Here is a 15,928-nt window from a genome sequence, read left to right as displayed (position 1 = left end):
GAACCATTTTCCACTTACAAATCCGAGCCTCCGAAACTGTAACTGGAAAAGGCAGGGAGAAGCCTCCGTGGGGCCTCTCTAGGAATCTCCTGGGAGGAAACAGGGCCTCCACCTTCCCTGTGGTTTCCCTAATCGCACTCATTATTTGCTTTTACATTGATTCCTATGGGAAAAATTGCTGCTGCTAACAAACTTTTGTGCTTAAGAACCTGGTCAAAGAACGAATTAGGTTTGTAAGTAGAGGTACCGCTGTATATCAAATTATTATAGAGCTTACTACATCAGTCACACTGAATCAGCAGAAAAGAACAAAGGGCAGAGAGAAAAAAAATCATATTTTCTGGCTCTTTCTTGTGGCAACTTGGCACACTACCTCTTAAAGCTATAATACTGCAATACATACAAGCATTCATTGTTAGCTTGTTTATGTATTGCCAACCCAACTGTCTTGTACATAGTGCTAACAACACCCCTGCATTAGTAGAGTTTTGTTACACAGACACCCACACACCTTAAGGAAGCAAATGTGCCCCATAAAAACAGGAATTTAAAATAAATATTGGGGGCTGTATGTAGAAGGCCTCCTCTGCTTTTTTTTTCCCCAGAGGAATGGCTGGGTTGTGATTCTCTAGAGCAGGAAACCATGGGTGTTCCCCAGACTAAATGTGTGTTGATCTCTTCACAATCAGAAATATACCAAAACCATCTTCACGGACGATTCGTACCTGGAACTTTACCGCAAGCAGAAAAAGCACCTGAACACCCAGCAACTCACAGCATTTCGGCTGCTCTACGCCTGGAGGGACAAGATGGGGCGCCAAGAAGATGAGAGCACAGGGTGAGGAGAACCCTCTCTTGGGGCCTATCAAATCGGCCGTTTTGCTTTGACTTTTTAGTTATGCTAGAGAAAGGCTAGAGAGGGCAGTCAAAGCACTGTGAAGCGGTATAGAAGTCTAAATGCTATTGCTAATCTGAATCTGAATTATCTTGACTTCCTTCTACAGATACGTCCTTCCCAATCACATGTTGTTAAAAATAGCCGAGGAGCTGCCCAAGTAAGTCTCTTTGATTCTACAAGCAGGTATCTTTGAGTAAAATGAGGTGGTTCAGGACTGATGTTCTTTGTAAGTTTTTTAAAAAATGGTTCCTTCACCCAAACATACTCTTCCAGTGTTGTGGCCCACCAGCAGCCCATGCAGCCGGTAGCAGATCCTGCCAGAAGAGAGGCTGATGTGGTGATGTGCCAGCGGTCTGTATAGCTGGCACCCGAGTAAGACAGTGAGGAGCCTATTCTTAATGCATGGGCACGCAGGGCTGCCAAAAGGCAGGAGTGGTTCCTCAGGAGGAGGTCTCCTCGAGAGTAGGCTTGGGGCTAATTGGCCACTCCCCTAGCCTATATAAGGGATGACAACGTAGGCAGCCATTTATTTTATTTATTTATTTATTTATTGGATTTGTATGCCGCCCAACTCCCAAGGGACTCTGGGCAGCTCACAACCAAGGAATGAAACATAGATGTAACATTGAAACCCCTTAAAAAACAATCTAAAACAATTTTAAAACAATTGAAATAGTTAAAAACCCTACATGTCATTAATGGCCATATCCTGATGGCGTACCATCAGATCAACGGCCCCAGCCTGCCGGAAAAACCAGGTCTTTACAGTTTTCCGGAAGACCAGTAGGGTGGAGGCAGTCCAGATCTCAGGAGGTAGCTGGTTCCAAAGAGACGGAGCCACCACAGAGTAGACCTTCTCCTGTGGACCTAACAGCTGACACTGTTTAGTGGATGGGACCCTGAGAAGACCAACTCTGTGGGCCCTTATCGGTCGCTGGGAGCTATGTGGTATCAGGCGGTCTTGAAGATAGTCTGGCCCTAAGCTGTGTAGGGAGTTTGCAGGGAACAACGTTCGTTCATATGCCTTCATGTCTTGAATTAAGAAACATCTGCTTGGCTCTTGTTCTCTGTCTTTGGCATTCTTCCTGCAAATTGCTTCTAGGCATTTTGCCAACCCTTGTAAGCTTCCTGATATTTCCCAAGGCTGTTTGCTCAGACTTGATTTATTATTTTGTGGACTTGTGCTGGCTGTTAATTAGGTGTTCAGCAAAGACTTACATTTACACATATTTCTGTTAGCAAAGGATAGTTTGAACAGAATTTGTGCGTGCTGCGGTTCTTTGTGGTTCGTAGCTGGGGCAGAACACTCTGCTTGTCTACCCCTTTAGGGAACCCCAGGGAATCACTGCCTGCTGTAACCCAGTTCCACCTCTGGTCCGCCAGCAACTGAATGAAATGCATCTCCTAATATGCCAGGCTCGGGAGATGCCCCTGTTAAAGGTAAGAGGGAGCCTCCCAGGTGTGATGAATTGCCTGTTTCGTTGAAGTAACGGAGCAGAGGGGATGGATGGATGGATGGAAGGAAGGGAAGGAAGGAAGAGAGAGGGAAGAGAGAGGAAGGAAGGAAAGAAAGGAAAGAGAAAGAAAGAAAAAGAGAAAAAAGGAAGAGAGAAGGAAGAGAGAGGAAGGAAAGATTGAAAGAAGAAGGAAGAGAGAGAAAGGAAGGAAGGAAGAGAGAGAAAGGAAGGAAGGAAAGAAAGAAAAGGGAGGAAGGAGGAGAGGGTGGGGAGGAAGGAGAGGGAAGAAAGGGAAGGAAGAAAAAGAAAGGAAAGAAAGAAGGAACAAAGAGGAGGAGGGAGGCATTTCTCTCTTTTTTTCTTTCTTTCTCTTTCTTCATTCATTCATTCATTTTGTCCCCTCTTAGTCTGAATGTGCGGTCGGCATCCGAAGGAAAGAGCCTCTTCAGAATTTAGAGGTACGTAATCTTCGTTTTCCCCATTTCCATTCATTGTGCACCTGAAGGACGTTTCAGAAAAAATTTGGGGTCGCACAGCCCTCTTCTGGCTCTCCTTCAGCAAAGTTCCAGGTGTTATGTGGTCGCCTTTTGTTGTTAGTGTCAAAGTCGTATCTGGCCCATTGGGACAACGTTCCTCCACGCTTTCCTGTCCTCTACGATCCTTTGGAGCAGGGCTCCCCACCTTTTGGGACCACTCAGTTTAAGTCATTTTAAGTCTTTTTGCCTTGAAGAGTTTTGGTCCAGGAAGGCAACAAAAATAAAATGGCCTGTTTTGTTTTTTTTTAAAGCCTCTGATATTGCTAAATTTGCCTTTTCTCTAATTTGAGGCCCTCCAGAATTTGGATAATTCCAGTTACCAGTATCTCTTCAACTACCTTTTTTTTAAAAAAAAAAAAACCTTATTGTTCCTTTGTTTCTTTTGAGAGCTTGTTCAGTAGGCTTGGGGCAATTAGATCTAGACCCTCCTGGCCAATAAATGTAATGTATGGCTGTGATTGCATTGTTTCATTGGTTTTAATATACTGGGGTTTTAGCTTGCGTAGTTTTTTTAATTAATTAGATTTGTTTTGCATTCACTGTTTTATTTATTTATTTTATTTACACTGTGGGTAAAATGAGGACCCAGATTTTGCGGGGGGGGAGGGGGAATAGGCTGGCTCTGTTAAAAAAGTGCTATTGCTAACATGTTGTAAGCCGCCCTGAGTCTAAGGAGAAGGGCGGCATAAAAATCGAATAAATAAATGAATGAATGAATGAATAAATTAAATATTTATTTATTTATTTATTTTTATTTATTTATTGGATTTGTATGCCACCCCTCTCTGAGGACTCGGGGCAGCTCACAACATATCAGAACAACATAACGATATCTCTAAAAGTCCAATTAATATAGCTAAAAAGACTTAAAACCTCTAATATAATTTTAAAAAAAACATTCAGCACCATTCACTCAACCAAACATATTCATTGATCAGATAGTGAACCGCCCCGAATTTTCGGAAAGGGGCAGCATACAAATCTAATAAAAAATAATAATAATAATAATAATAATAATAATAATAATAATAATAATAATAATAATAATTTGGTTAGTATGTATGTCCAGCCTAGTGAAAATAAGGGCCAGGGGAGACATGATGGCAGTGTTTCAATATTTGAGGGGCTGCCACAAAGAAGAGGGGGTCAAGCTATTCTCCAAAGCACCTGAAGGCAAGACAAGAAGTAACGTCTGGAAACTAATCCAGGAGAGAAGCAACTAAGAAATAAGGAGAAATTTCCTGACGACGAGAACAGTTAACCATGCCTCCAGATGTTCTTGGTGCTTCATCGCTGGACATTTTTAGAAGAGACTGGGCAGCCATTTTGGGTCTTTTGCTTGCGCAGAGGGGTGGGGCGGGGGGGGTTGGACTAGAGGACCTCCAGGGTCCCTTCCAACGCTCTGTTGTTCTGTCTTTTGGTTTTCTCAGAAGCCAGAGAACGTTTTGTTTGGGCCTCACGACAACTCCCACAGCGCCCAGGACGAGAAACTCAACAATTTGGATCAAGGTAAATTCTGGAAAGGTCTAGAAGAAGCATCTTTAGCCCATGAAAGCGCAGGGATGCAAAGGTTCTGGTGGGCAAGATGGAAACTCCCAAGGATGGGTTGAGCCTCCTTATTTTCTTCTTCTGTCTCGTCTTTCTCTGTCTCCCACCGCCTCCCAAAATTAGCCACTTTGTATACTTCCTCAAAACTCTGATCAAAAATGTGGTGATTTTTTTTTTTTTTAAATGGAGTGGGGAATCGTGGACAGTGGGTCCAAAAGATTCCTGGAAGAACAAGAGATGGGGTTTAAAAAATATTTTTAAAAAGGTAAATTATTGATGATGATGATGTTGTTGTTATTGGCATCCTACACTGGGCTTATAACCAATGTTAGAATCCTAAATTGAAAAACAGAGTATAGGTGGCAGTGGTGGTTATTTAGCCAATAGCCCAGACTAATAAATATCATTTACATATATTCAATAGTAGTAAGCAAACAGTCCACTTCATATATATACAAGTCAAGCAATCATATAGAAACCAGATATCAGAATATTACAGTTCTATGCATACAGCAGCTAATCCATAATATTCCCCTTCAGAACACACAGTTTTCTATACACATATACAGGGGGTGGACAAAAAAATGGAAAAACATTGAAAAATCATCCAAATATCTTTTAATATGGTGTTGGTCCACCTTTTGCGGCAAATACAGCCTCAATTCTCAATTCAAATTGTGAGTTGTTTCCAAAGGAATTTTAGCCCATTCTTCAGTTAAAGCACCCTCCAGGTCTTTTAGAGACGGTGGTGGTGGAAATCGACTTCTTACTTGAATCTCTAAAATCGACCATAAATGCTCAATAATGTTGATGTCTGGTGATTTTGGTGGCCAGATGAGATGCTGAACTTCATTAGAATGTTTCTCACGCCATTCTTTGACAATTTGTGCTCTATGGATTGGTGCATTATCATCTTGAAAGATGGCATCCCCCTCTGGAAAGAGTTCTTGAAACATAGGATGGATTTGGTCGGCCAAAATTCCTAAATAGTGATAGCTGTTAATTCTTCCATGAAGGGAAATCATTGGCCCGGTGGATTTCCAAGAAATAGCACCCCAGATCATCACTGAACCCCGGCCATGTTTGACGGTGTAATTCTACAATATTTCTCTCCTGCAGTTTACAATACCATAAGTATTACTTACATAGATAATACATAGACCAACATTTAGCACACAGCAAGTCTATAGTATAATCACACAGACAAAATTAGCGGAGAGTGAGATCAGGGAGTTAGTGTGTTAGCAAGAGCAAGAGCAAGCATTAGCAAGAATAAGAGCAATAACAAAGAAACACATGTGACTCCCTTTTATAGCTAATTGCATCACTAGCCCTTAAAGCAACATTATGCTAATTCTCCAAACATACATTGCTGGTTGGTTCATATATTGACAAACCCAACCAGTGGGGTACATCGTACTGACAATTATTATTATTATTATCTAATTTTTTCTTTTCCTCCCTTGCCTAAAGACTCTGGAGTGCATTTGGAGCACCCAAGCCTCTTTTCAGAAGTGGAACCTTGGTCAGAGCAGACGGACCAATCCCTGCTGTATCTCCGCTTAAGAGCTAGCATCAGTATTTTTAACGTGAGTTTTGGGCAAGCCGAGAAAGATTTGTCAGTGGGGATAGACGAGAGGGAAGAGCTGGGTCGAATCCGTCAAGGATTAGCTCAATCCTAGGTGATATTCCATTATGTTACCATATAAGGTAAAGAAAGATGTGAGCATGTTCAAACAGTGCTGAGTCATAGGGTGTAAACTGCAATTTGATTGGGCCAGAGCATTATAAAATGCAAAGCAACTTTACAATGATTATTGGCTGTTTATGTTGGTTGTTGTCGGTGGTAATGTTGTTAGTTGGCTGGAGCAGTCCAAGCACGAGTTAATTATTGAGTTAGAGCTGTAGTGTTGATAGGGAGAAACCTGGACTGGTTTAGTATTTGCATGTAAGTAAGCTTTACTGCATGTTGTTAAAGCAACGAATGTTCCTGTAAATAGAAGACTAAGACAGAGGATATTTTGGATTGCACTGAAGAGTAAAATTGTTTACTATTGTTTTCTACAAAGTGTCTTCATGATTTCCCTGCACTGGTTCCTAAATTGCCATACTATAGATTTGTTGGTAAGAACTACTCGGCCCATAACCTGATTGGGCAGAGAGAGTTTTGCGCACACGGAAGTTAACCCACCAAGTAGCCACAGTTAACTGCTCTACCTAATTGAAGTCTTCAATGAAACACAGCAGCAGGCTTTCTTGTAAAAATACATTTTACTTCTCTTGTATCAAACTGCTTCTCTAAATAAACTATCATACAGTACTTTCATATAACTTTTATAATATACACCACTGCAACCACTAAGCACTAACCACTAAACTACAAACCACCCACTGTAATCAAACCACTCTCTGTGACAAACCACACCCATGCAAGGGTGCTCCTCTTTATATAGGATACAGCCAATCAGGCTGCAGTACAATTGGCAAACCCATGATTACATGCTGATTATGGCTTATATCAGCCACTCCCATGGTTACAAACCATTTACTTGCATTGTGATATTACCTTCAGAAATGAATTTATTTCTAACAAGATTGTGGTATCTTGTCAAGTCCTGCTGCGTGGCTCTGTATATCTAGACAGAATCCTCAGGATTAGCAATAGCACTTAGACCAGGAGTCTCAGCAACCTGAGCCACATGTGGCTCTTTCATCCAGCTGCAGCTCCCTGTCACCGGTAAGCTCCACAATTGATAGGCTTTTGGTTAGGACAGGTAGAGGAAAAAGGACAAGACATTCGGAGGAGATGCGGGGGCGGGGGGCAGGGGGCGGGGGGGATCGGACTTCTGGAATTGAACAGCGGGGTCTTCTGGTTAGGATCTAACTACTTTGGTTTATGCATGGTCTGATTGGGTTGTGTGATTATTTTATTATAAGGGTTTTTAAATTGTGTTTTTAAATATTAGATTTGTACATTGTTTATTATTGTTGTGAGCTGCCCCGAGTTTTCAGAGAGGGGCGGCATACAAATCTAATAAATTATTGTTGTAGTTGTTTTGTTGTTGTTATTATTATTATTATTATTATTATTATTATTATTATTATTGCTGACCCCTGGCTTAGATTTATATAGCGCTTCACAGTGCTTTTACAGCCTTCTCTAAGCAGTTTACAGAGTCAGCCTTTTCGGGTCCTCATTTTACCCACCTAGGAAGGATGGAAGGCTGAGTCAGCCTGGAGCCTGTTGAGATTCGAAGTGCCAAATTTGCAGTCAGCAGAAGTAGCCTGCAGTACTGCACTCTAACCACTCGCACCACCGCGGCCCATAAAACAAGTTTGGCATATGATGATAGCTTCCCCTGTGTTCCCACAGGAGCCCGAAGAGGATGAAAAAGGCAAGAACTTAACCGTGGCCCAAAAGAAAGCTCGGCACATCATGGAGTCCTTCGAGAACCCATTTCGAATGGTAACTACAACCCTCCCTCCGGCTGTTTGGCATAGATAGCTTAATCCGGGGGTCCTAAACTGCTGGTCCGTCGATTGGCAGCTAGCCACGGCATGCCAGAAATTGGGCCACGCAAACAAATGAAGCCCCATCCATGGGATGCAGGCAGTACACGAAACCACGTCTCCCTCCAGTCCATGGAAAACTCCCTCTTCCTGGAACCATTCCCCGGTGCTCAAAAGATTGGGAGTCACTGCCTTAACCGATAACCCAACCCTTAGGTGTGTCCACACATTCTTGCTTTAACTAAGACGTCCCTGTTTTTTTTAGTATTTGCCAGCAGAGCTCAACTCAGTTCACGTCTCTCAAGCTGCCAAGTCGGACCCGTCCTCAAAAATCTACGAGGTAAGAACATTTTCATAAACCAATGACCTGTTTGTTACAAGGGTCGCCCAGAACGTAATGAACCACATTTTTTTCCTTCAACAATTATTTATTGAACGCAATGAAACTTGCACACAAGAAAGTGTTTCTTTTACACTCCCTGTTTTTCCACATAATCTCCGTTCTGTTCTATGGTGAGACACAAGGGCCCTGTAGGTACCACTTCTTCTTCTGGTCACAAAGCCTCATCGTCTGTGCCCAGCGACTAACCGTACTTCTGTCGACTGCAGATTCTCCATAAACTGCACACAAACATTTGTGAAGGTTCCCAACAGTTTCTCCGCGGTGAGAAATTCAATGACGCGCTGCTTGTAACGTACATCCCTTACAGATGCCATTTCAAAACATTGCTGCTGCTACTCTATCTGTCTGAAGAAACGCAAAATTTACACCCACACTCCTGACAATTCAAATAATGTATATCTAAAGTGTCACATTTGTACTATAGGCTGAGAAAAAAAATGTGGTGCATTACTTTCTGGGCGACCCTGGAACAACGAGAGGCTCCCCAGACCTGTTGTGGCCCGCCAGCGACTAGTAGAGTCGGCAGCAGATTCAGAGAGTGAGGAGGTTTGGGAAGAACATGGACCAGTCCTGGACTCTGGGGAAGGCTTCAATGAGGGCTCTACGTAGGAGGCAGAGAGGGAGCCAGGGCTGTCTGACAGTTATCAGCTGCCTTCGGAATCAGACATCAGTGAGGTAGAGGAACAACTGGAGCCTGTTCCCAGTGTAAGAATACAAAAAATTGCCAGACGAAGGCAACAGCTATGGAACAAGGGTCGACTTGGGAATGAGGCCACAGGTGGACAATGAATGGCCCCTCTCATAGGGAGTAAACGGGGAGTTTGCAAAAGACAATTAGTTCGCTTAACGGGTTCACTCCTGCATTCTTGCCAAGTACAATGGTACCTCTACCTAAAAACGCCTCTACTTACGAACTTTTCTAGATAAGAACCAGGTGTTCAAGATTTTTTTGCCTCTTCTCAGGAACCATTTCTCATTTACAAACCCAAGCCTCTGAAACTGTAACCGGAAAAGGCAGGGAGAAGCCTCCGTGAGGCCTCTCTAGGAATCTCCTGGGAGGAAACGGGGCCGGAAAGGGCGGGGAGAAGCCTCCATGGGGCCTCTCTAGGAATCTCCTGGGATGTTTCCCCAAACTCTCCCTGTGGTTTCCCCAATCACACACATTTGCTTTTACATTGATTCCTCTGGGAAAAATGGCTTCTTCTTACAAACATTTCTACTTAAGAATCTGGTCACGGAACGAGTTAAGTTCGTAAGTAGAGGTACCACTGTATTGCGGCGTCTGAGAGATATCGGCCTGGCTACTCTCCAAGCTTGATAAAGGTCGGAGGCTTTATCAGGGCGAGGAGTCTTCTTCGTGGTTTGGAGAAAATCAGAAAAAGGACTTTGCAGTGGCCTTCGGTCCCTTCTCTGCCCCAAGAGAAAGCCAGGGTTGATCTGGCCAGCGGAGATGGCTCCTCAAAAGGCTGTGTTGTGTCTTTCAGATCAGTAACCGCTGGAAGCTGCTCAGCCAGGCCCAGCTCCAGGCGGGAGCCAAGAAAGAACCTGCGAAACAGAAACTTCAGGCAGGTGAGACTGAGTGGCTTGGCTGATGGCGGTTCATAAAAAGCATCTTCAGTCCTCCTTATATTTATTTATTTATTTATTAGATTTGTATGCCGCCCCTCTCCGAATACTTGGAGCAGCTTTGGGTGTAGGATCCCCCTGAGGGGGGAGGAGAGAAGCCCTACTCCCAGGGTAGCAATCTAGAATAGATTGGAGCAGCTTTGGGTGTAGGATCCCCCTGAGGGGGGAGGAGAGAAGCCCTACTCCCAGGGTAGCAATCTAGAGTAGATTGGAGCAGCTTTGGGTGTAGGATCCCCCTGAGGGGGGAGGAGAGAAGCCCTACTCCCAGGGTAGCAATCTAGAATAGCAGTCCCCAACTTTGTGGCTTTGTGGCCTGGCTGGGATGGGGGAGAGAGGAGAACAGGGTTGTGTGAATGGCAGATCAGCTCGACTTGCATGAGTAGCACACCGGCGCGCATGTGTGTGAGTGCCCATTGGCCTGCCGCTCCTACAAATTGAGCAGTGCGCATATGAGCACGGGGGTGGGTGCGGACCTAGAATATATACTGCATTTTGGGGGGTATAAGACACACCTTAGTTTTTGGGGAGAAAAATAAGGAAAAGAATCTGCTTACCAGATATTCATCTGGCTAGCGTCCTTAGTCTGGTCAGCTTCAGCACATTATTTTATCCCCTGGTTAGGGCTTTAAAAAACCTTATTCAGAGAGAGTAACAATGAAAGAGCTTGCAAGACTGTAAGAGCTGTGAAAATCATTAGCACATGGTTAGGGCTGGAAAGAAACATTCGGAATAAGTAGAACAATGGGGAAAAAATCTACAAAGACTTAGGGCTTGGAAAACATTCTTCACAAAGAGTAACAATGAATGAGCCTGCAATTGGGTAAGAGCTGGGAACATCATTAGCACCTGGTTAGGGCTGGAAAGAAACTTATTTGTTACAGCAATGAAAAAAACCCCGCAAAGACTTAGGGCTTGGAAAACATTCTTTGCAAAGAGTAACAATGAAAGAGCCTGCAAGAGCTGGGAAGGACGATTTTTAGCACCTAGTTAGGGCTGGGGGGGGGGGAAAGCTTCGAAAAAAGCTACATTCAGAGTATAAGATGCACCTGAATTTTCAGCCTCTTTTAGGGAGGAAAAAGGTGCATCTTGTACGCCTAAAAATACAGGAAGTGAGCATCAATGCTTATCTTACTTGAGGAGTAAACGCTGCAGTGAAACCAAGCGGTAGGCAGTTGCCTCCTGTGGGGAAGGGAGAGGGGCTGTATGTCAGCCCTGAATTGGCTGCAGGCATTTTCTTTTCTGTAGCTTTTTCTTTAGGGATTTTTCTTCACGTGTCTTCAAGGTTGACACAGCCTGGAGCAGGGGAGGGGGGAACGGGGTGGAGATAAATGGGGTTTTGTAGCATAGAGGAGAAGGAGAAAAGTAACCAGGCAGACAGCCAGCACCCTTCCCTTATCACGGACAGCAAGCCAGTCCAGATGCTTGAATTTCTCCATCCATTTTTTCTTTCCTTCCTTCCTTCCTTCCTTCCTGCCTTCCTTCCTTCCTTCCTTCCTGCCTTCCTTCCTTCCCTCCCTCCCTCCCTCCCTCTGCTCAAACAGCCCCGAAGGATCCAGAGGAGGAACCCAAGATCAAAGACGCTGAGACCGTCTCCGTTCGCCAGTTAGCTGCGGTGAGTGGCAACCATTGATTCTTTCTGGGAAGATTCTTCCCCAGCCTGGATCTCCTATCACAGTGATGATGAACCTATGGTCCCGGTGCCATATCTGCTGGCACACGAGCCGTTGCCCTAGCTCAGCTCCAACGTGCATGTGTGTACTGGCCAGCTGATTTTGGCTCACAAAGGCTCTGGGAAGGTGTTTTTGGCTTCCGGAGAGCCTCCGTGGGCATGGGGCAGGGCATTTTTACTCTCCCCCAGCCCCAGGGAAACCTTTGGAGCCTGGGGAGGGTGAAACATGAGCTTACTGGTCCCACACGAAATTAGGAAACAAGCCATTTCCGGCCTCCAGAGAGCCTTGGTTGGGGGGAACTGTTTTCGCCCTCCCCAGACATTGAATTATGGGTGTGGGCAATTGTGCATGCACGATAGTGCACACCCACGCTCTTTCGGCACCTAAGGGGAAAAAAAAGGTTTGACATCACTGTCCTATCACATTCCAGTTTCTGCTTTGGCGTAGAAATCACAGACACAAAGGGATGATTTCTTAAACAAAGCTTTGTCCAGCTTGGAAATCTCTTTCTCTCCGAGCTGAGCAACCTCGTGTTTTAGAAGCTCTCCCTCTCTGGATTTGTAGTTTATTATTTATAACAAATTTCTTGTGCACATAAGTACAAAGTATTAACTTTTACTAATTTAGTTACATTGAATAAATGGTTAATATGTGACACATAGTATACAGACAAATCCTGTCGACCTATGATTGCTAAGTAAACGGAGGAATGTGTAATTAACCTTTTACTCTATCTTGTGAGTGGTCTACTTTACCAGTGGTTCTCAACCTGGGGGTCGGGACCCCTTTGGGGGTCGAATGACCGTTTCACAGGGGTCGCCTAACACCGTGGGAAAAGACAAATTTCACATGGTGTTAGGAACTAAAGCTTCTATTCTGGCGCCTTGGAACATTCTTTTACAATCTGACCAATCAGGTGTTTACAGTGGGGGTGTCCCTCTAACCTTCCTGTCAATCAGCTTAAAGCTCTGTTGGAAGAATTGGTGCTAGACCAATGGTTGGGGGTCACCACAATAGGAGGAACTGTATTAAGGGATCTCGCGGCTCTAGACAAAGATAAGAGTTTTAATTACTTAGGTAATTGGAAGCTTAAGCAAATAATCATTTCCTTAAACTAATCAAATGAGCAGGTTGCCTGATCAAGCAAGTAGGTTTGTCTCATCAAATCGACCAAAGGCAGTGATGGGCTCCTATGAACATGGTCAGGTATACAGAACCGGTAGAAACATTTTGAATTTTTTTCTTTTTTTCCCTTCTGGGCTCTAGGTATGTTTTTTCTATCGTAGTAAATGTGGTTGAATGTGTATAATTTTAGAAGAGCTGTGCGTGTGTGTGTGTACATATACTTTATATAGTAGATAATGTATCTTTTTGTATGCTTGTGTATAATATGTACATACACATATGGCAAATATACATAGAATTAAATAGTATATTTTGGATGTTCAGTAATAGTACGGGAAATTGTATCTGTTTGAGGTGAGGAGAGGCCAGGCACCCTAACTCAAATCCTTGACATGAGTGACATCAAGTTGGCCACCTTTAAGTCAGTCACATGACCTTTAAGCCACCACCACCACCCGGTCACATGATCATCAAGCCAATCCCACCTGGTCACATGGCCAGAAGGCCACGCCCACAAAATAAGCCATGCCCACAGTGTGGTAGTAAAAAGTTTTTGCAGCCCTTCACTGACCGGAGGGCATTTCACATTCTTGGTACATATTAATGTTTCACCTATACTTTGGCAGGCAGGAGAAGAAATTGTCCTGCTTCCTTAGAAATCATGCAGAGATTTTTAAATTCCTTCCTTGGTGGTATTTCCAGCAAGAACATGTATCCCCAAAGCGGGAGGCAGAAGACCAGAATCCTGCAACGGAGACCCACAAGAGGAAGAAAACCAAGACTGAAACTCCCCAGCCTGAAGAACTAGATGCTGCCGCCGGCACCTTCACACCCTTCGACTACAGCAAATCCGATTTCCGAGTCTTCGCTGGTAAAAAAAAAAAATCGCCCTTCCTTTGTTTCTCCAGCTACTGCCCAACTGTTGGGTGTGCCCTTGGTTGCTTGAACACCAAGCAGTTTTGGTGTTTTTCTCTTGTCTTCTTTTACTTTTTGTACATTGTTATTATTATTGTTATTGTTGTTATTATTATTAATTATATTTGTATGCCGCCCTTCTCCGAAGACTCGGGGCAGCTCACAAGACATAATATAAAACAGTGCATATAAACAAATCTAATTAATTAAAAACTACAAACTAAACCCCCAATATAATAAAATCAGTATAAAACCTTGGTACTTTTGCAGCGACATTCCTTCTAAGAGTCTCCCTGTCGGATTTTCCTTTCTTTTTCAGGGAGCAGCAAATCCAAGCCGCCACGGCAATTTAATCCCTCCATCCAGGCATCTGGCAACAAGGTATGAATTTTATTATTCCCCCTTTTATTTTTTTTATAAATGACTCGAGGCATTGAACGTACCTAATCTTCCAGCCGGCTTTCATGCCAACGGTGGGACTGGAACTCACCACCTTTGGGTGTTTGGCCTGGTGCCTTAATTGCTAGACCCAACTGGCTCATTTCCTTGACTCATTTGCTGCTTCAGAGGAGAAAGTTGGCAGGCAGGAAGGAAGGAAGATAGAGAGAGAGAGAGAAACAAAGAAGGAAAGAAAGAAAGAGAAAGAAAGAAAGATAATTTTTAAACATAATTTTAATTGAATAATTTTAAAAACATGTATGTACAAATATGCATATATACAAATCAAACATACACCAGACTCCACATAACATCAACAAACATAACCTGACAAAATATAAACAATTAATATTTTTGTAGCGTTACGTACCATTGTATCTTTCCATCTTACTGTACCACTAATTCTTTCACTCGCTTATCTTCAAATGTTTCTTAATTTTATTCTCTTACTATTTTCATCTCCCTTAATTTTCTATCTACTTGTCATCTTATATTCTGTGTTTCTTACTGATTTACTTGCTTTTTGTGTTCCAACCAATTATGCCAGTTCTCCCAAATTTTATAAAATTCTGTTTCCTCTTTATCTGGTAAAATACAAGATAAAGAGGTGAATAAATGAATTTTATTTGCCATCCATGTGGTAGCCAAAGACTCTAGGCAGCTTTTCAGAGCCCTTCTCCTATAGCCCAGCCTATAATAGGTTACAAAAATCAGGCTGCTGTGTATTTTGCATTGTGTTTCAGACATGGGGGAACCTAAACGATAGAAAAGAGACAAATCATGGCAAGGTGCGAAGGTGTCTGACTGTCTTTGCAGTGTTTATTGCTTTTTACAGTTTTCCAAGCAACCAACGATAGAAAAGAGCAACAGCATTTTCATTGGTGAAATCCCCACCACCAATCTCTCTCTCTCTCTCTCTCTCTCTCTCTCTCTCTCTCTCTCTCTCTCTCTCACACACACACACACACACACACACACACACACCAATTCTTAAGATCATCCTGTTGTTGCAACCTAGATGAGACCATCTACCAGCCAGAGATGATCTCCTTACATCATCCCAGCCATATGAACTGGATGAGCTCATGTAGGCATAGAGACCCATTTAGGGTAGGCAGTAAACTACATGCACCCTCCACTTGGCCCCCATCCCTACATCAGGGTATTCTGATGGGTGATTCTGAGGGGGGTGGATGCTTGGCCAGACAATGTATTGTAAGATGGAGATGGGTTTCTAATAATTATTGTTATGGAAGGAAAAATAGAATTGTCAAAGAGTTTCAACCAGACCATTCATCCTTTTTTTCCCTGTTTTCTTTTCTCCTCCTCCAATCCCCCAACAACTTCCAGAAATTTTCAGGAGCCAGCAAATCACAGCAGCCAGCAGGAACAAAAAGCATGTCTTTCACAGCTGGGAAATCCAACAGGTAAATAGAGTTAGAACAATATATTTATATATATATAAATATAAGCAGGGGGTTGGACTAGAAGACCTCCAAGGTCCCTTCCAACTCTGTTGTTGTTGTTGTTGTTGTTGTTATTATTATTATTATTATATGTATAGGTACCATGTTTTTGGCACTATAAGACACACTTCTTACCTTTCTTTCATCTTCCCACAGAGGTTTTCGGCACAACTGGCCAAAAAGATAACACGGTTCGAGGACGTTCTTGGAAGATGCGAAAATCTTGCCACTTTTTGTAACGATACCTGTTTTCAATATGGGGGTTGTTTTTTTTAAAAAAAAAAGCAATTAAAAGTGCTTTCCTTTCCCGTGAAGAGGAAAGAGGGCAAGTTTAAA

The 15,928-nt window shown here is 43.2% G+C and overlaps 1 protein-coding gene across 1 annotated transcript in view; it reads left to right on the top strand.

Moving 5' to 3' along the window:
* Window positions 1-15,928, top strand: part of EXOSC10 (exosome component 10) — a 33,226-nt gene extending 17,298 nt beyond the window's left edge. The window contains exons 12-25 of the mRNA XM_070759270.1: window positions 690-838; window positions 1,005-1,055; window positions 2,227-2,338; window positions 2,763-2,813; window positions 4,322-4,400; window positions 5,913-6,028; window positions 7,813-7,905; window positions 8,215-8,289; window positions 9,837-9,921; window positions 11,520-11,590; window positions 13,476-13,644; window positions 14,008-14,069; window positions 15,477-15,553; window positions 15,749-15,928. Coding sequence (XP_070615371.1) covers window positions 690-838; window positions 1,005-1,055; window positions 2,227-2,338; window positions 2,763-2,813; window positions 4,322-4,400; window positions 5,913-6,028; window positions 7,813-7,905; window positions 8,215-8,289; window positions 9,837-9,921; window positions 11,520-11,590; window positions 13,476-13,644; window positions 14,008-14,069; window positions 15,477-15,553; window positions 15,749-15,779 — 1,221 coding nt within the window. The 3' untranslated portion in view covers window positions 15,780-15,928. The remainder of the gene's footprint in view (window positions 1-689; window positions 839-1,004; window positions 1,056-2,226; window positions 2,339-2,762; window positions 2,814-4,321; window positions 4,401-5,912; window positions 6,029-7,812; window positions 7,906-8,214; window positions 8,290-9,836; window positions 9,922-11,519; window positions 11,591-13,475; window positions 13,645-14,007; window positions 14,070-15,476; window positions 15,554-15,748) is intronic.

Source organism: Erythrolamprus reginae, chromosome 8, assembly GCF_031021105.1.
Source record: "Erythrolamprus reginae isolate rEryReg1 chromosome 8, rEryReg1.hap1, whole genome shotgun sequence".
NCBI classification, from domain to species: Eukaryota; Metazoa; Chordata; class Lepidosauria; order Squamata; family Dipsadidae; genus Erythrolamprus; species Erythrolamprus reginae.
The sequence above is the reverse complement of the archived record's forward strand: the minus strand, read 5'-3'. Positions and strand labels throughout refer to the sequence as shown.